General features: G+C 40.0%; 1 protein-coding gene across 3 annotated transcripts in view; it reads right to left on the bottom strand.

Annotated features, from left to right (window-relative positions):
* LOC136863895 (pelle-like serine/threonine-protein kinase pik-1) overlaps positions 1-20,179 on the bottom strand; it is a 630,261-nt gene that overhangs the window by 225,832 nt on the left and 384,250 nt on the right. For all 3 annotated transcript variants that reach the window (XM_067140300.2, XM_068226049.1, XM_068226048.1), the window contains exon 7: positions 8,666-8,781. In XM_067140300.2, the coding sequence (XP_066996401.2) occupies positions 8,666-8,781 (116 nt within the window). The remainder of the gene's footprint in view (positions 1-8,665; positions 8,782-20,179) is intronic.

Below are 20,179 nucleotides of genomic sequence, written 5' to 3'. Positions count from 1 at the left end.
GCTCGCGGGGTAAATCATTAGCTTGGGTACGCGAGCCGTATTATAAATAGGCGGGCTGAAGATCCACTCTCTGACTGTCGAGCTGTTGCGACGGCGTGATACAACTCCAAGCGGACATCAAGATTAAGAGCTGAGCGGCGAGCAGCATATCATCCAGCACAATCTCTTGGGGAATTGAAGTAAGTAAATAACCGCATAATCAAGTTGAATCCTTCATACTACATGTGTTTGCCTGCCTGTCATGGACATGTACGTATGTTTTAGTTATCACATAATCTGTTCAATTTTTATTTTGCTGAAGGTGGCCACTAAGTGGCTGAAACTAGTCCAAAGACTTATGTAATATCATTTACTTGATATGTTTGTATTGAAAAGGTGGCCCTCTCGTCAATTTATTCTTATAACTTCCGTATATAACATAATTTGAGAGAGAGGAGAGAGGAGAGAGAGGAGAAGAGAGAGAGAGAGAGAGAGAGAGAGAGACGAGAGAGAGAGAGGAGAGAGAGAGAGAGAGGAGAGAGAGAGAGAGAGAGAGAGAGAGAGAGAGAGAGGAGAGAGAGAGACGAGAGAGAGAGAGAGAGAGAGAGAGAGAGAGAGACGAGAGAGGAGAGAGAGAGAGAGGAGAGAGAGAGAGAGAGAGAGAGAGAGAGAGGAGAGAGAGAGAGAGGAGAGAGAGAGAGAGAGAGAGATGAGAGAGAGAGAGAGAGAGAGAGAGAGAGAGGAGAGAGAGAGAGAGAGAGGAGAGGAGAGAGAAGAGAGGAGAGAGAGGAGAGAGAGAGAGAGAGAGAAGGGAGAGGAGAGGAGAGAAGGATGAGGAGAGGAGAGAGAGGAGAAGAGAGAGACGAGGAGAGATGATAGAGAGAGAGAGGAGAGAGAGAGAGAGAGAGAGAGAGAGAGAGAAGAGAGAGAGAGAGAGAGAGAGTGTGTGTGAGTGTGTGTGTAGAATTACTTGATTACTTGAATGTTAAACAGGTCCTGTGAATATTATGCAAATAAGATGCTTATGTAAATATGGTAATTGTATGTAAGCACATTCTGTAGCCTATAATTGTAATTATTTAATATTGTAACTTGAAGTGGGGATAAAAGCACTTTGTTGTATGTGGAGCTATGCCCTTTCTCTATTCACCATCCTTGAACTGTACATACAATTTGTGCGACCGACCGACCGACCAAAAAATAGATAGATACATAGATAGATAGATAGATAGATAGATAGATAGATAGATAGATAGATAGATAGATAAACCCGTGTGGGGATTTACTGGTTACCTCCATCGGGCGCGTCCCATTGGAATTGGGGAAGCTCGCTGGCTCTGCCGCCAGCAGAGTCAGAGGGTAGTAGGGAAATAAAATACCACCGTGAAAAAAAAAAAAAATGGTCCCTTGCCAGGGTTACGGCGAAGACTAGTAAATGACCAGAAGCCAGAAAACATATTGAGGCAACCTCTAGGGCTAACAACCCTAGATGTAAAAGGATGGGTACCTGTCCAAAGCAAAGTCAAGTCAAAAAGCATGATGGCACAACATTTTCAAGAAACATAGCCCAGGGGGTAAATCTTCAGATAAATCCCTCGTCGTGAACGCCACGGCGCACGAGTCTCGTTCGGATTCTGGGGGAGATTCGACATCATGCAAGAGACGAGTCGGAGCGTCTCGGTGTACCCCGAAGAGTCAAAAACTCAGGCCAAAATCTAAAACCCTTCTAGCAACTTTCAACATAAATTCACTTACACAAACTGGCAAGCTGAAAACCCTCACCAAAGCTCTTCACGAAAATCAGATATCCATAATGGCCCTACAGGAAACAAGGTACCCAGATGAAGAGATTTTTGAATCCGAAGGCTACCGATTTTTCAAGAGCAAAGCGCAAAGAGGAATCCTCAATGGAGCTGTGATGCTTGGAACCGCGTTTGCTCTTAGAACCAAGATCCTTAAATCGGTTGCAAATTTCGAACCTGTGAATGACAGATTGTCTATACTCACAATTAAATGCGGCGAACAAAACCTACGCCCTAGTTAACGCACATGCTCCTACGAACGATAAGAATAAGTTTGATCCAGACGAAGTTGATAATTTCTGGGACCTACTGGATGAAAAATTAAACAAAATCCCCAAACACCATGTCAAGCTTCTTTTGATGCTTCTTCTTCTTCTTCTTGATGCTTCTTGTTTAAAGGGGCCTAACAAAGCTTCTTTTGGCTTCTTTTGGGTGACTCCAAAGCTCAACTAGGTCGTGAATAGAAGTACAAGAAAGTTATAGGAAATTACCCTGCTCACAAAAGAACCAATCCCAACAGCAAAAGACTGGTGTCCATTTGCGAAAATCACAACCTGCAGGTCATGTCAACCCACTTTCGCCACCTACCCAGAAAGCAAATGACTTGGCGTTCTCCCGTCCCAGCTCTCGGAGAGTTCCAAATTGATCGTGTTGCAATCTCCAGGAGAAACAGCCCTGAGATTATGAATGTCAAGGTAAAGAAAGGCATCAATGTGGCCTCAGATCATTATATGTCTCTTATCAAATTCAAACCAATTCCCGTAAACACAAGGAAGACAACCAAACAGATCACAAGCTTTGACAATGATAAACTTCGGCAAAGGGTCGAGGAGTTCCAGGAGAAGGCTAGACCAAATGACTGTGACTTTAACAACGCCGAAAGTCTCCTTGTTGAGGCCGCCAAAGACGTTGCAGAAATCAAGAGAAGCAAAAAGCATGCCTGGTGGAATGGTACCTGCGAATCAGTCCTCCAAGAAAGACTCAATGCGTGGAAACAGTACTACTCTACGAAATCAGAAAATGATTGGGGAACCTACAAAACCCAATGTGCCCAAGCAGCTAGGGTGTTCAGAACTGAGAAACGTAAATACGAAAAATCTCTCATTGAAAAAATAGAACAAAACTTTAGGAAGATTGAAAGCAGAGAGTACTACAGAGCCTTCAAACGCAAACTCACTGGCTATAAACCACCATCTCTATGCTTTGAGCGAAAGGACGGCACACTGGCGACGTCAAATGAAGAAAATTGCAGCATTCTGGCAGATTACTTCAAGAATTTACTTAATTGCTCTAAACCGTGAAGCGCCATTGAGACCAAGGAACCCTTACTCAGGTACCCAGATTCCAGACCACCCGACAGAGATGAAATCAAGAGCCACATTGTCCGTCTCAAAAATAACAAAGCGCCGGGGGAAGACTCAGTAGTAGCAGAACTATGGAAATATGCCCCAGAGGAATCACTTGATATCTTGCAAAAGCAAATAGAAGAAATTTGGAACAAGGAGACCCTACCCGAAGATTGGAAAATAGCTTTGATCCATCCATTACACAAAAAAGGCAGCATGAAGAACATCAACAACTACAGAGGAATATCTTTGCTACCCGTGACTTACAAAATTCTATCACTTGCCATCCTGGAGCGTTTGGAAGCACAAGTCAAACATCAAATAGGTGAATACCAAGGAGGGTTCAGAAAAGGTCGTTCAACAGCTGAACAGATCCAAAATCTCGAAACGATTATCAGATATTGTACACTAAGGTCCAAGTAGTATGTGTCTGTCTTTGTGGACTTTAAGAAAGCGTACGACTCCACTGACCGGAAAATTCTGCTAAACATCTTAAATGAATTTGGAGTTGATTTGAAACTGCTGGCATAAATTAGAGCCACCCTGAACGATACAAAATCCAAGGTGAAGTTCCATGGATGTTTCTCGCATTCCTTTGACATCAAAACAGGAGTCCGACAAGGTGATGGGCTATCCCCGATACTCGTCAACTGTGTTCTTGAAAAGATCATCAGAACCTGGTGGGTGAGATTACAGGAAACCAACTACAGTCCATTGAGAATAGGAACCAAATCCAAGGAGATCGCAACAGACTACATAGCATTTGCCGATGATATTGCTGTTCTCTCAAACAACATAGAAACCGCTAGAGCTCAAGTTGAAATTTTAAAGGAAATTGCCGAACAAACTGGTTTGCAGATATCGTTTGAGAAAACAGAAGTAATGACTAACATCAAAGAGGCTCCACCAAAACTCCACACAAAATACGGGGACATCACCCGAGTAGACAAATTCAAATACCTGGGTGAGATCATCATGAAAAATGGACTGGACAAAGAAGCACTTCAGGAGCGAGTACGCAAACTGGAAATAGCCTACCAAACATCCCGCACAATCTACAACAAGAAATGCCTTTCCCAAAACACCAAGATACGTCACTATGAAACAGTTCTGAAGCCAGTAGTTCTATATGCAGCCGAAACCCTGTCTCTAAATGCCAACAAAGGACTCCTTGAAGAACTGGAGAAAAGAGAACGCAAAATTGTGAGAGGAATCTTGGGATCAAAGTACAGAAATGGAATCCATCAAAAGATATCCAACAAGGAAGTCTACAGCAAAATAGAGAATCTACAATCAGAAAAAGACGGGCACGATTTTACGGTCATCTGAAAAGAATGGACGGAAGAAAGTTAACTAAAGAAATCTTTCGCTTTTTTTATTCAAACCCCAAAACCACAATTCCCTGGTTTAGAAATACCAAAGAAGACCTGCAAATGCTACATATCTCAGCTGAAGACGCCCTTAACAGAGATATCTTCCGTAAGAAAATATTGACGAACGGGCTAAACCGAGACGAGCAACCGAAGAGAAGACACGGTGCCCCTTGGACAGAGGAGCGTAAGCAGGCCCACTCGCAAAGAATGAGGGAAATTTGGGCTCTAAAGAAGGCCAAGTTCAGTGTCAAATGCAACAAGACTTAATGTGGTCCTTGATGGCCCCAGCGAATTATAAATAAATAAATAAATAAATAAATAAATAAATAAATAAATAAATAAATAAATAAATAAATAAATAAATAAATAAATAAATAAATAAATAAATAAATAAATAAATAAATAAATAAATAAATAAATAAATAAATAAATAAATCAATCAATCAATCAATCGATAGTTTGACCAACTGTTAGCTCTTGGTTCTATATGCGATACAAATATATCATAGTCGAGGTTTTAGGTAAGTGTTGAATTCTAGTGTAATCTGTGTTTGAAATTTCACCTGAAAAATTGCATGGCATCAGGAAAGGCACTGTCCTGAAGACTCAAAATGAGGCACCCCAGAAATAACTGGCATAAGCTGATAAGCTAAAAAGGCTCATACAAATTTATTGTCAAACAAAGACAAAAAGCTCTAGAAACTTTCTTCGGGTAAAATGGGCCCACTAATAAAAATCAGTTACATTGTCATATAATTAGTACATGAATAGGTGGACCCATTTTACCTACCAATTGTATAACTACTGTCAATATGGTTCATAATGAAAATCTATTGTATGATTTCATGAGCTTTTCCAAGTTATCTCTGTTCTTGTTGATGTTGTACTGGAGGTACACCCGCCCCGTGCATTTAAATTAACCCCTTAACTGGGGAATAGTTTCATAACATCAACCAGCCAGTGGGTAATTATTCAGCGCAACGCACACTTTCGGAATGGGTACAGTAGAGTGGGGCAGATGTAAAAAAAAAAAAAAAAAAAAAAAAAAAAAAAAAAAAAAAAAAAAAAAAAAAAACACCACGGCACTACAGCCCTTGAAGGGCCTTAGCCTACCAAGCGACCATTGCTCAGCCCGAAGCCCTGCAGATTACGAGGTGTCATGTGATCAGCACGACGAATCCTTTTGGCCGTTATTCTTGGCTTTCGAGTCCGGGGCCGCTATCTCACCGTCAGATAGCCCCCCCAATTCTAATCATGTAGGATGAGTGAACCTCGAACCAGCCCTCAGGACCAGGTAAAAATTCCTGACCTGGCCGGGAATCAAACCTGGGGCCTCTGGGTAAGAGGCAAGCACCCTACCCCTACACCACGGGCCGGCGTAGAAATTATGAGTGATATAGTAGAAATTCAATAGCATTATGTTATTACCGTTTTTCTTGTAAACCCGTAAATATATACATATATACACAGTGTGTTCATACGAAAGTGAATTTAAAAAGTGTTCCTTTCATTATTATGATGGCATTTTTCAAGTTTTCAGGTATGCATCAATAGGTTCTACATACTTTCTGGTTCATAGGTCATTCAGAAATTGTGCACAGTGTGGTAAATACGGAAGCAAGGGCAAGCACAAAGTGCCAGGTCACATTCCTCACAGTAGCGCCTCTGGTTTGACAGGCACACAACAGAACGTTTTCTTGAGTGATTCCTACATCCGGTCGGTGGATTCTCAGATAATTCAACGTCTTTCCTAACCAAGCCATTATCACGTCACACGGAACAGTTTACCATCATATACAGACCAATTTACAAAAAGTTATCAGAACATGGACAATGGAGTTCGCAGAACAACTGTATCGTAGTAACAACGACGACGACAACAACTTGCAAATTTAGTTATTTCAATCTACATATACACAAATAAATTCTTTACGAAGAATTTGGCGCGGACCACATAAGGTAACACGAGACAGCTGTCGGACTGCCGCCTATGCGCAAACTACCCGACTGGCGTGAGACCGGATAAAAATGAATAAGACAGCAATAATCACATCTAACATGAATGGAATTTGTTTTAAATTACGATAGTAGATGGCAGAAGTGATCAAGAATAATCAGACGCCTATAGGAAGCTAACCCTACGTAAGAACACATTTAGAAGTACAAGAACGCCTAAAGGCGTCAAACTCAATACTCGTGCGACAGCTGTTGACACCTTTAGGCGTCAAACCCAGTTAAGGGGTTAAGCGCCTTGGAGAATGCCATCTGAAATACAAAACTTGCAACAACTAGTTCAAGAAGTTTGAACATTTCTCAACAGATGGCGCTACTCAGGTGTAAAGATGAACTATTAGAATTCTAGATAAATTTTGTATGTAAAGGTTTCCTAAACTGGAATGTTTACTGTTTGTTTTTGTTGTTCAAAAGTTATCAACACTTCTGTCCCTTCCCATCAACTTAAGGCATTGGCCAATCAGAAATTTTGTACATTTATTTATTCACCAACGACCAAATTCAGGGTGTGTTGGGGCCTTAGCCCAGAGTTTTCTGGAACCTTCCCCTCTACTATAAAAGCCGGCACTTTTCGGACTAGGTTGTCTTAGTGATCACTCCAGTCTAGAGTGTGTTCGTAACGGATGCGGAGGGGCCGCCTCATCCATCTTCGGAGGTCCACCAGATCCAGTTTAAAATCTGATAGTCTCTCAAAGCTAGGTTTCAAATCTTTAGTAATATAACTATTTTCTAAAATGTAAATTTCAAACTCTAAAGGTCAATTTCAATCAAGCCGAAAGAACTCAACTTGATTTTGAGGCGACTACGATTTTGTAACCTTTGCTATCTTGTTACTTCTGTAACTTAAATATTTTTCTCCATCTAGTCAGCTCCGTAGTATAGGCTTAGCCTCTGTAACGTCTGGTCATAAGCCCCATAGGGTTTTATACATTTAATGTAAATTTTAAGGAGCGCAAGATTTCGCCTCCTCACCAATTTGGTTTTTACCAATTTTCAGAAATAGATTCCTAAGTGTAAATTGGTAGAGCAATGATGCTCTTAATAGTGGTGTAAAAGAAATTGGGAGATCCGTCTCCTTGATTGAAAGGAGCAGTAGTGCTCAGGTATAGAGCTTCAAGCTCAGCCTGTAAAATTGTTATCTGATTATTTTAGACCTCTCAAAAAGTGTTTTTCAAGCTTACGAGCTAACCTTCATAAATAATTGTTAATTACTTGTCAAAGTATTAAGATCTGAAAAAAGAAAGAGAGAAAAAAAAAAGGAAAGGTTAAGAAAGGAAATAAAACTGCCAATTTTAAAGTTTTAATTCTATCTTTAGAATTTCGTATATCCGCCCATTCATGCCCGCACCTTCTTTCACCTTTGTGATCCACAAAAACATGGTAACAGTTATAAATCACGTTCAATCTACCTTTCACATTCTGTGTTAACAAGTAGCCGCTTCTATTCATCACGAAAATAACAAGCTTCATATATTTAAAAGGTGTACAGAAAGATTGGACAAAATTCCTGTCTGGATATCCTTCTTCTCCTTCTTCTTCATTTAACTGCTATTCCCACACCCTTTTGGGGTTACAAGTGTGATCTATTTTCACAAAGTTAGGTGAATAATGTCTTGATGTTGAAAAATAAACATACCTTTTGATATCACCCTGAATAAATGGCATTTCATTGGTGTGAAGAAACTGCAAACCACATGCTGTACCAGTCATTCAGCCAACCAGCCAGACTCCGATTTTCCCAGTTTGAAGATCACACACCCTTCCCAAAAGCAGAAATGATAATTATCATTTTAAGGCTCTAAGAGTCCAACAGTTCTAAAAGTATCAAAGGTTCCTGTTGTTATCAAAAGCTGGGATATCTCTGGGTTTAAAACAAAACAATTTTCTAAGCCATCCAGCTCTCTGGTTGAACGGTCAGAGGTCCCCAGATTCAAGCTGAGGATTTTAACAGCATATGATGAACTGCTCTGGCTCAGGGAATGGGTGTTTGTATCACCTTCATCTACATACAACACCACCTTCACATTAGGTAGGGCATCAGCCAAATTCACATTAATTGCCGACCCCCATTTCCTAAGATCCATCCAATTCACAGAAATCTATTTTCACTAAGTTATGTGAATAATGTGGTGTTGTTGAAAAATAAACATACCTTTTGATATCACCATGAATAAATGGCATTTCATTGGTGTGAAGAAACTGCAAACCACGTGCTGTACCAACTGCTATGTTATGCCGCTGCAACCACGTCAGAGGAATTGTCCTGTTCTGAAAGGGCAAAAGATACTGTTATGCTAAATTCTTCGTATGTACACAATATGGTTGAGAGAAGTATATATGTAAGCAGGAGGACTAAAATTCATCTCATGACTCTAGTAATCATTCTCAATAAGGATCCAAATTATAAGGAATATTCATTACTTTAATGTTCTTTTACTTACTTAATAAAAGAGGTCACCCAAGCATACATGGCTCATACTGGAGCATTGGAAATGGTCTATAAGTTAAAAAAAAAAAAAAAATACATCTGGGTATGGTTCACATTTCACTTTTGAAGGGGGTGATGTGCAACTAGTGCCTTGTTCCACCATTTGGTAGCAGCACACGCACAGGGGCCACCGAATGCACTCGTCATAGCCATTTCATAACAACACTATCAGCATAGGAGCAGACAACAAGGAAAGCAACCATCAGAGGAACAGCGCTATACGACTAAATTTCCTATGGAGAGAAGGCGTGACCATTGCAGAAATTCATCGGCGCTTGGTGGCAGTCTGTGGAGAACATGCACCATCACGGAAAACAGTTTACAACTGGGTGAAAGGTTGGAAAACAGAGCGCAGACTGGTGGACAAGGGAACCAGTTCTGGAAGGAATTTTACCTTTGTAAAGGCCAACATTGCCCAGGTTGAACAGGCCATCCAAGGAAACAAATGCATCACATTTATGGAAATGGAGGCAGCCACGGGAAATAGCCGAAACACCCTGTAGAGGATCGTGCACGGCCACTTACAGTTGGGGAGGGTGTCATCCATGTGGGTACCTAGACTCTTCTCTGCAGACGAAAAGCAGAGGCGTGTGGACGTGAGCAGAGAACTTTTGAACACCACGATCAAGATCCAGCCAACTTCATGGCTAGGCTTGTGCTGGTGATGAGACATGGCTCCATTACCTTGATCCACAAACGAAACAACAATCGATGCAATGGAAGCATAGGGGCAGTCCACTGCCAAAGAAATGTCGAACAGTGGTTATCACCCGTTCGAGAATATGAAGAATCCTCTGCGTGGTCGTTGTTTTGCGGATTTTGCAGAACTGGACACAGCTGTCAAGGCATGGGTATGCAGCACTCCAAAAGAATGGGGAAACTGACACATTGATGGCAAAAGTGCATACAGTTACAAGGAGATCCTGTTGAGAAGGTGGACGTAATGTACTTCATTTGGGTAGAAAAAAATTAAGTGTAAAACAATATAGTGCAGGTCAGTGTTGCGGATTTTCCGCTAAATTTGGCAGAATTAGAAGACTGTCGGTGGAGAAATATATCATTTAGCAGACAGCAGATTTTTTGGCGGAATTCTAGATTTATTATAGCGGAATTTAGCGTTTTATCTATTTTACGTTTTTCCCTATTTCTTGTCAGAAGCTAGCAGTCCCATGAAGAAAACATGTTATATGGATCTGATGTTATGAGATCATGGTATCATAAATTTGTAATGCGTGGGGAAAGGTTACTTATCGCTTAGTTGACGAATGACAACAGATAATGTAGCTGTGAGAGAGTAGCATTTATATTTATGCTATGAAGGAAGACCGTTTAATGAACTGGCCTGTTCTCTGTGTGTGGACCTTGAGGTAGGGGATTCACCTAGTTTGCACCCAGCAATAAAACGCCTAAAAGTTTTAGCTCGCCGGTTCACAGGCAGGGGTTAATCCCAGTGAAACTCACTGACCAGATGAGTGCAGACATTTACTTTTATTATTATTATTATTAATATTATTATTATTATTATTATTATTATTATTATTATTATTATTATTATTATTATTATTATTTCCGGCTCCATGGCTAAATGGTTAGCGTGCTGGCCTTTGGTCACAGGGGTCCCGGGTTCAATTCCCAGCATGGTCGGGAATTTTAACCATCATTGGTCAATTTCGCTGACACGGGGGCAAGGTGTATGTGTCGTCTTCATCATCATTTCATCTTCATCACGATGCGCAGGTCGCCTACGGGTGTCAAATCAAAATACCTGCCCCTGGAGAGCCGAACATGTCCTGGAACACTCCCGGCACTAAAAGCCATATGCCATTTCATTATTATTATTACTATTATTATTATTATTATTATTATTATTATTATTATTATTATTGCTCATTATTTGAGATCAGATTTCTTGGCGGAATTTTAGCGGACTTTTAGTAGTATTTAGCGGATGTTGAAAATATGAGTTGGCAACACTGGAGCAGGTGAATTTATTTAACTTAGTTATTTATCTGTAACTGTAGTACATTTTATTCTGTTGGAAATACATGATTCATATATTTATGACTGGAAGCAACATGGTGTTGGTCATAACATGCATACCAATGCTCTTTACAACCAGTTATTATGTAATAGTGACGATTTGCTTCAGGTTCTCCAAAAGTAAACATCTCTAAATCTGAAATTTATTCTTTTGTGTGAAGTTGAAGAAATTAATGTTAAAATTTGTGTTACAAGTAGGGAAACCATTGGTAAAGTGTCCAAGGATTCCCATCCTCTACAACTGTGTTCTGGAGAGCAATGCCACGGCAGTTTTATAAGTAAATCCTTCAGTTGACAAATAAACAAACTGACTAGCCATTTAGCAGTACAATTATTTTGCAACTGGTAACACAGATGCTTCGGGTAACACAGTCTACTGGATATGTTCTGAAAGGGAATTTTGTCACGCAGGAGTTCTTTCGGGTGCCAGTAAATGTTACAAGTAACTATTCTCATTTTGGTTCCGTATTGAAGTTGACGTATGTCTCAAATATTATTACAATATTTATAAGTCCACCTGTCCACCTGTTTTGCGATATTTTAAGTAAATTTGACTTACAACCTAACCATATAATGTGTTCCTATGATGTCATAAACGTGTACCCAAATATACCAACTAATGAAACAGTCAAAATTATCTATGACAATATTTCAAAACATAGCAGCCTGAGTAAGCTGGAAATTTGTATTGAATAACAACTTTTTCTCATTTAATGTAAGATTTATCAACAGACTGGCTTAGCCATGGGTGACCCTTTGTCCGGCATCTTGGCTGACATTTACATGGACTCAATAGAGTACACGAAAATCAAAGAACATATAAAAGGTATATGTTTGTGGCTAAGATTCGTGGATGACACTTTTGTGGTTATTGACAAAAATGTTACTAACAGCGACAAAGTTTTAGAGAATTTAAATAAAATTGACCCTAATGTAAAATTCACTAAGGAAGACTAAGTTAAACAGTCCTGAAATATTTTAGATATAAGGATCACGCACGCCAATAATACTTTTGATTTTCAAATCTACAGAAAACCCACACAATCTCCTATAACCATAAATAATTCCTCTTTACATCCCAAATCTCACAAACAAGCGTCATTCTATAATTTAATACACAGAGCTTTGAAAATCCCACTCTCCCCTCACAACTTAAAAATATAATTAAACTATATAAGGAACTTGGCTAAACTCAATGGGTTCAAAGTTGAAATGATTAACCAGTTAATCAATAAAGTTGAATATAAACTATCCACAAATCTCATTCCGGATAAACCTAAAAAAACTAGTTACGCTACGTTTACATACAATAACCCAGCCATCCACCAGATCGCCAACACACTGAAGAAATATGACACTAATATTGCTTTCAGAACAGTAAATACAAATCAAAGTATATTTTTTAATCATAATAAAGTCAATTATAAAAACAGCCGTTTTTCGAGATCTGGTATTTACAGATTAACTTGTGCTCAGTGTGGATTTAGTTATGTTGGTCAAACTGGGCGCAGCTTCTATACGAGATATATGGAGCATTACAATGCCGTAAAACACAACAAATATTCAGCGATGAGCTCACGCATGAGTGAAACAGGACACCAGTTTACATCAATTGATAAGGATCTCACTATTCTAAAATGTATAGGCAAAGGAAAACTTATGAATGAATTAGAAAGTCTTTACATCTTTTTAGACCAAGCCTATAACAAAGACCGTAATCTTAATGATACCACGGAGGCAAAAAATCCTTTATATAAGCTAACTCCAAAGTTATTAGGCATTGTGAATTCAAAACATAATACAATCCCGCAGACTTTTAGAACTTCTTGTTCTAAAGCTTCCACCACCTCGTCAAACGTTAGGCCCACCCATCTTGCTCCTAACAGCCCTCCAATACAACACCTGCGCCCAAGGATCCATCCACCCTTACCTCCCTCCATGTCCATCACTGCCTCAGCCACACCGTTATAATACTAGAAGTAGAAAGCTCAGTCAAGCTAGCGTTGCTGGAACAGCCCGACGTACTTAAAACGCACCGTACGAGTAAGTACCGCCTTAGGCATTTTTGATGTATGGGAAGTCTCTTGTACAGTACTATTTAACCAACTTTCTTTAACATTTTGTTTCAGAAAAAACCCGATCATTTCTTCCAACAAATGTTTCAACGGGGTTATAACACCCACTTGACCGTCTTTTGGATCCAATTGATTACCACACCAACATAATTACTGACATCCGCTAGCTTCGACATACATTTTATCATTAGCAACACCTCCACAAGAAGTTACATTTTCTTTTCTACTTTCAGATATATCAACTGTATACATTTTAACATGTTTATTACGTTCACACTTCCGTTTTAAATAACTGACAGTGATTTTACCATCTTGGATTCATACTTTGGGAATTGAAGAAACATCCCCCTTTGATGATTGTGCTTACACTCAAGGCCGTCACAGTCTTAATGATATATAACAAAAGGATCCATTTTAGTTTTAAACTCGCAAATATTCATGTTTAACCACGTTTTAATCTTCAAAAACTATTAATTTACTGTTTTCTTTTTAACACACTTTGGTGCAATATCGTTGTTTTAGATGTTATTGTATAATATTTTATGAAATCATTGCTCAACATTTTACCCTATAATTTATAAGATTACAAAGACTCCATATGTATTATTTTTAAGATTGATATAGGCTGATGATGCCCGTAAAGGAGGGTGAAACATGTACCATTGACTTTTATGTATTATGTATAAATTTTAACCATATGAAATAGTGGATTATATTGTATTGTAATGAACAGGTGGACTTATAAATATTGTAATAATATTTGAGGCATATGCCAGTAAATGTATCGACACAAGGCTGGCATATCTGAACACCTTCAAACACCACCCGACTTAACCTCAGAAAAGAGCCTCCACTTGAATCTATCCTGTGTCTACAATGAAATGAAATGAAATGAAATGGCGTATGGCTTTTAGTGCCGGGAGTGTCCGAGAACGAGTTCAGCTCGCCAAATACAGGTCTTTTGATTTGACACCCGTAGGCGACCTGCGTGTCGTGATGAGGATGAAATGATGATGAAGACGACACATACACCCAGCCCAAGTGCCAGCGAAATTAACCAATTAAGGTTAAAATTCCGGACCCTGCCAGGAATCGAACCCGGGACCCCTGTGACCAAAGGCCAGCACGCTAACCATTTAGCCAGTTCCAGTTCCAGGAGAAAATTTCTGCATTAGCTCCAGTATTTGCTTGGTGTGAAAAGGGGAAAACATGGAAAACCATCTTCAGGGCCGCCAACAATGGATTTCGAGCCTACTACCTCCTGGATGCAAGCTCGCCCCTCACTGCAGGGCCAACTCACCCGTTAATATAATTTCTTAGGTCTTATGGCGATGTTGGGACAGGAAAGGGCTAAGATTGGAAAGGAAGCTTGTGTTAATTGTGTTATTTGCTTTACGTCGCACCGACACAGATAGGTCTTATGGCGACGATGAGGCAGGAAGGGGCTAGGAGTGGGAAGGAAGCAGCCGTGGCCTTAATAAAGGTACAGCCCCAGCATTTGCCTGGTGTGAAAATGGAAAAACACGGAAAACCATCTTCAGGGCTGCCGACAGTGGGGTTCGAACCCACGATCTCCCGAATACGGGACACTGGCCACACTTAAGTGTCTGCTGCTATCGAGCTCGGTAATATCATTTCCTAGCCATGATTCAACTCCTACTGCAATACCCGGTTTTAAAAAAAAGTAAGTAAACCCATGCTCTTGTCCGAGAATGCTCAGCCCGGCATCCTGTGTTCACTGACCGTTTTATACTAGTAAGGAAGCAATCATCACCGATATGCATTTAGTGGTGTTGCCCACATGGCAGATTCCATTGAAAGCCATTGAAACCGTTACAGTAAGCGACATGCCTCCTCCCCACTCCATAGCCTTGTTTTCCGCAGGCGAGGAGCAAGCTTCAGAGCGTAGACGGAAAGCCGCATCAGCTGCTGCTAGCCCCCTCCGAGACTCCAGGTTCACAGTAGGTCGTCGACAAATCAAGGTGAGACACCGTCTATTTAAATAGGTTCCCTTGAGTGGATTTTATCACAAGTTAATACAAAACAATCCCCCATTTTTGTTTCATGCAGATTTTGGGGAGCTTTTTCATAACATCAATACGACAGTAATCAGCTTCAGAGGATCCCTTAATTAAAACAAATTCAAGAGACCCAATTTCACCAAGTTAAATCAAATGAAAATACTCAATTCGGAAAGGAAGAGCAGCTGAAGAGAAGACGTAACATCGACACGAAAAAGTCGTTTCAAAAACATTCTTAAAAATGAACAACTACGAAGAGAGAGATTGTGTGTTTTTGGTCGTCAGCCCTAAGGCTGGTTGTATCCTCCGCCATCAGCTGTCATAGATGGCCTAGGCATCACTAAAGAGGCATACCAGGGAATTGAGAAGTGAGGTAGTTTCCTGTTGCTTTCCTCACCGAGCCAAAAATTGTTATTACATGTCAGTCTGCCAAGCCAACTGAAATACATGCATCATCTGACCCTATGAGCAACATTTTCACACCATTCATAGCAGCGACCAGCTTAACATCTATTTAAGTGAATAGGAAATTGTTTTAAATTAGGTTAGAACATAAACAGATCCATCTCCCCTTCCCACTTCACTGCCCCATTCAACCCTCCCCACCTATTTCACTTATTTTTATCTGTTTAAATAGTTTTGTTTTAAGCATAACAAAGGTATTTTAAGACAGTTTTATAAGAAGAAGATAATTCTATGTAATTTCACCTAAGCAATGTTACGTTCTTGAAGACGTTCCTAAGGAATGAAACATGTTCTACAAATAATTCATTTGCTTAAAGCAAATATATAGCATCAAACAGGTGGCAGTTTACTGTTTTTGATTTAATGTAAATAAGATTTGATATGGGAAACAAAGCCGATTTCTTGCAAGATCCTATCTCCACGATAAACACTCCAGTTCTGGAAGAAAATGTCTGCATCCATAATATCACGTTTTAGCCATGGTTCATCTCCCACTTACTTACAATATCCAGCAAAAAGAAGTGAAATCGTGGAGCAGCTGTTTTTAGGCACACCCCCAATGAAGGTCAGCTGCATGCAACATTCTAACGACCTAGCAGTGGCAGTGCCAGGAATTGAACCCAGGCCACCTATGAAGACAACTAAATGTGCTCATCGTAACGCTACTTTCAGCTCCCGTTCTCTCAGTACCCATTTCCCTGAATGACACTACTAAATAAACAAAGGGCGAGCTATATTGTTTTACACTATTTTTTGTACGTCCGGGTATGGTTCACATTTCACTTTTGAAGGTGGTGACGTGTAACTAGTGTCTTGTTCCACCATTTGGTAGCAGCACACGCACAGGGGCCAACAAATGCACTCGTCAGCCATTTCATAACAACACTGTCAGTGTAGGAGCAGACAACATGGAAAGCAACCGTCAGGGATAGCGCTATATGACTTGGTTCCTAAAGAAAGAAGACGTGACCACTACAGAAATTCATCGGCACTTAGTGGCAGTCTGTGAAGAACACGTGCTGTCATGGAAAAGAGTTTAGAACTGGGTGGAAGGTTCTAAAACAGGGTGCACATCGGTGGAAAAGGGAACCAGTTCTGGAAGGAATGTGACAGTGTCAACACCAGCCAACATTGACCGGATCGAACAAGCCATCCAAGGAAACAAATGCATCACATTTACGGAAATGGAGGCAGCCAGGGGAATTAGCCGAAACACCCTGCAGTGGCTCGTGCATGGCCACTTACAGTTGGGGAAGGTGTCATCCACATGGGTGCCTAGACTCTTGTCTGCAGAATAAAAGCAGAGGTGTGTGGATGTGTGCAGAGAACTTTTGCAATGCCATGATCAAGATCCAGCTGACTTCATGGCTAGGCTTGTGACTGGCAATGAGACTTAGTCGAGCAGCTCGTCTCCTTTCTCCCAAGTCTTCCCAGCCCAAACTTTGCAACATTTTTGCAAGGCTACGCTTTTGTCGAAAATCACCCAGAACAAATCGAGCTGCTTTTCTTTGGATTTCTTCCAGATCTTGAATCAAGTAATCCTGGTGAGGGTCCCATACAAGGGAACCATACCCTAGTCGGGGTCTTACCAGACATGTATATGCCCTCTCCTTTATAACCTTACTACAACCCCTAAATACCCTCATAACCATGTCCAGAGATCTGTACCCTTTATTTACAATCCCATTTATGTGATTACCCCAATGAAGATCTTTCCTTATATTAACATCTAAGTACTTACAGTGATCCCCATAAGGAACTTTCACCCCATCAACGCAGTAATTAAAACTGAGAGGACTTTTACTACCTGTGAAATTCACAACCTGACTTTTAACCCAGTTTATCATCATACCATTGCCTACTGTGCATCTCACAACATTATCTAGATCATTTTGCAGCTGCTCACAATCTTGTAACTTATTTAATACTTTATACAGAATAACATCATTGATAAAAAGCCTTATCTCTGATTCTACTTCTTTTCTCATATCATTTATATGTATAAGAAAAGGTCCAATAATACTGCCTTGCGGAATTCCCCTCTTAATTATTACAGGGTCAGGTAAAGCTTCACTTACACTAATTCTCTGAGGGCCGGTTTCATCACAGTGGGTTAAATCTTAACTTTGAGTTCTACAGTTTTAACTCAGAATTTGACTATTCATTCTGTTTCATCAAAGAGGGTTAATTTTAACTCTAGGTTAAGGATAGAGTCAAGTTAACCCATCCTTTCACCTGGGTTAAATGGTTAACTAGAGGTTAAAAGCAATATGGCTACTGTACATAATTCATTTGATGCAGAGTTGCTGTATCTATATTTGTTAAATGGTGTTCCTAACAGAAATAGGCCTATAATAAGAAGGAACGACTTTCAAAATGTATCTGAGGAATAATTTCTGAAGAGGTATAGTATAGTATAGTCAGTAAAGTCGTCGATGAAATTCGCAAGAAAGTCAGAATACACACCTGACCGAAACAGGCCTCTCTCTCTCCTATACTAAAGGTATTGATTGCATTAAGATTTTATACCACAGGGTCGTTTCAAATACTGGTCAGAGACAACAAGAGTTATTTTTCTGTCAATTGTCAAGAAATCAGTGATTCTAACCTCAAAATTGGTTATATAGTTGCAAGATGCCTGTAATTTGAGCAAGGCTATTAAATTCCCTTGTTATTTTTTCCCATGTGTTCTCCTTTTCTTTTAATTTTACACCATCAGCCTTCCTGGTGCCTAATTCAACAAGTAATGCTTTTCCGAAGCAGAAGAATTCGTGCCCTGTTGCTCTTCTGAACTACTTCCAGTTTTCGATCACTGCTATCAGTTCTATCATGAACACGAAAGAATAATATCTACCACGGAACTGAGGGCAAAAACAAAATACTGCGCACGAAATAAACAACAGAACCACGCAAGAAGTGTGTTCATAATCTCTGATTTTAGTCACTGCCTCCCTGAACGGTACGGCAGCTGTTTCCGTTGAGAGTTAATACGGTGTTGCAGTAAAACCTTGTTAATTCGAAGTCATTGGGACGCAAAAATTGGATTTAAAATTAACCGCCAACTCTTAATTCAGAAATGCCAACCCTTGAGGCATCAAAAATATTCTGAGACCAGTACTGCATGCAATTAACTTTGATTCAAAGTTAAAACACATGAAATGCCATGGAAAAAACATGATTTCCATAATGTATCCAGCAAGGTGCATTTACAGTATTCAAAGAAGAGAGGGAGGAGGGGAAGGAGAAGGTGGTAGTGTTTCACGTTGGTACCAACAACGTAAGGCAAGCTGATATAAGTACCAACATAGTTGGAGATGTGTGGGATCTGGTAAATGCAGCACGGGTGAAGTTTAAGAAAGCGGAGATTGTTATTAGTGGAATACTGTGTAGGAGGGATACTGACTGGAGGGTGATTGGGGATTTAAATGAGACTATGGAGTGGGTATGTGGGAAACTGGGAGTGAAATTTCTAGATCCTAATGGGTGGGTAGGAGAAAGGGATCTGCGCTCGGATGGCCTTCATTTAAACCGCAGTGGTACGTATAAGTTAGGAAATTTGTTTGGAAGGGTAATAGGGAGGTACATTCAGGGAAACGGGATGGCCTAGGGAGCGGTGATAAGGGAACAGGGAACTGGAAATCAAGTAGGGATGACATAAAATTGTTAGTGTTGAACTGTAGAAGTATTGTAAAGAAAGGAATAGAATTAAGTAATTTAATAGATATATATTTACCAGATATTGTAATAGGAGTTGAATCATGGCTGAGAAATGATATAATGGATGCAGAAATTTTCTCACGGCACTGGAGTGTGTATCGTAGAGATAGGATAGGAAAGGTGGGAGGGGGAGTTTTCATTCTGGTGAAAGAAGAATTTGTAAGCTACGAAAAAGTTAAAGATGAGACACATGAAATTCTAGGTGTAAGGCTCATTTCTAAAGATAATAGGCAACTTGATATATTTGGAGTGTACAGATCGGGAAAGGGTAGCACTGATGCGGATTCGGAATTATTTGATAGGATAGTCAGCTATGTGGGAAACGACATGGAAAGAAATGTGATTGTAGCGGGAGATCTGAATTTGCCAGATGTCAATTGGGAAGGAAATGCGAACGACAGGAAGCATGACCAACAAATGGCAAATAAGTTAATATGGGAAGGACAGCTGATTCAGAAAGTGATGGAACCAACCAGAGGGAAAAATATTTTGGATGTGGTTCTGATAAAACCAGATGAGCTCTATAGGGAAACTGAAGTAATAGATGGTATTAGTGATCATGAAGCTGTTTTTGTGGTAGTTAAAAATAAATGTGATAGAAAGGAAGGTCTTAAAAGTAGGACTGTTAGGCAGTACCATATGGCTGATAAAGCAGGTATGAGGCAGTTTCTAAAAAGTAACTATGATCGGTGGAAAACGGTAAATAAAAATGTAAACAGACTCTGGGATGGGTTTAAAGAAATTGTTGAGGAATGCGAAAACAGGTTTGTACCTTTAAGGGTGGTAAGGAATGGTAAAGACCCACCTTATTATAATAGAGAAATAAAGAGACTAAGAAGGAGGTGCAGACTGGAAAGAAA

Source organism: Anabrus simplex, chromosome 2 (assembly GCF_040414725.1).
Source record: "Anabrus simplex isolate iqAnaSimp1 chromosome 2, ASM4041472v1, whole genome shotgun sequence".
Classification (NCBI taxonomy): Eukaryota; Metazoa; Arthropoda; class Insecta; order Orthoptera; family Tettigoniidae; genus Anabrus; species Anabrus simplex.
Note: the sequence above shows the minus strand (reverse complement) of the source record. Positions and strands in the feature narration are given on the sequence as shown.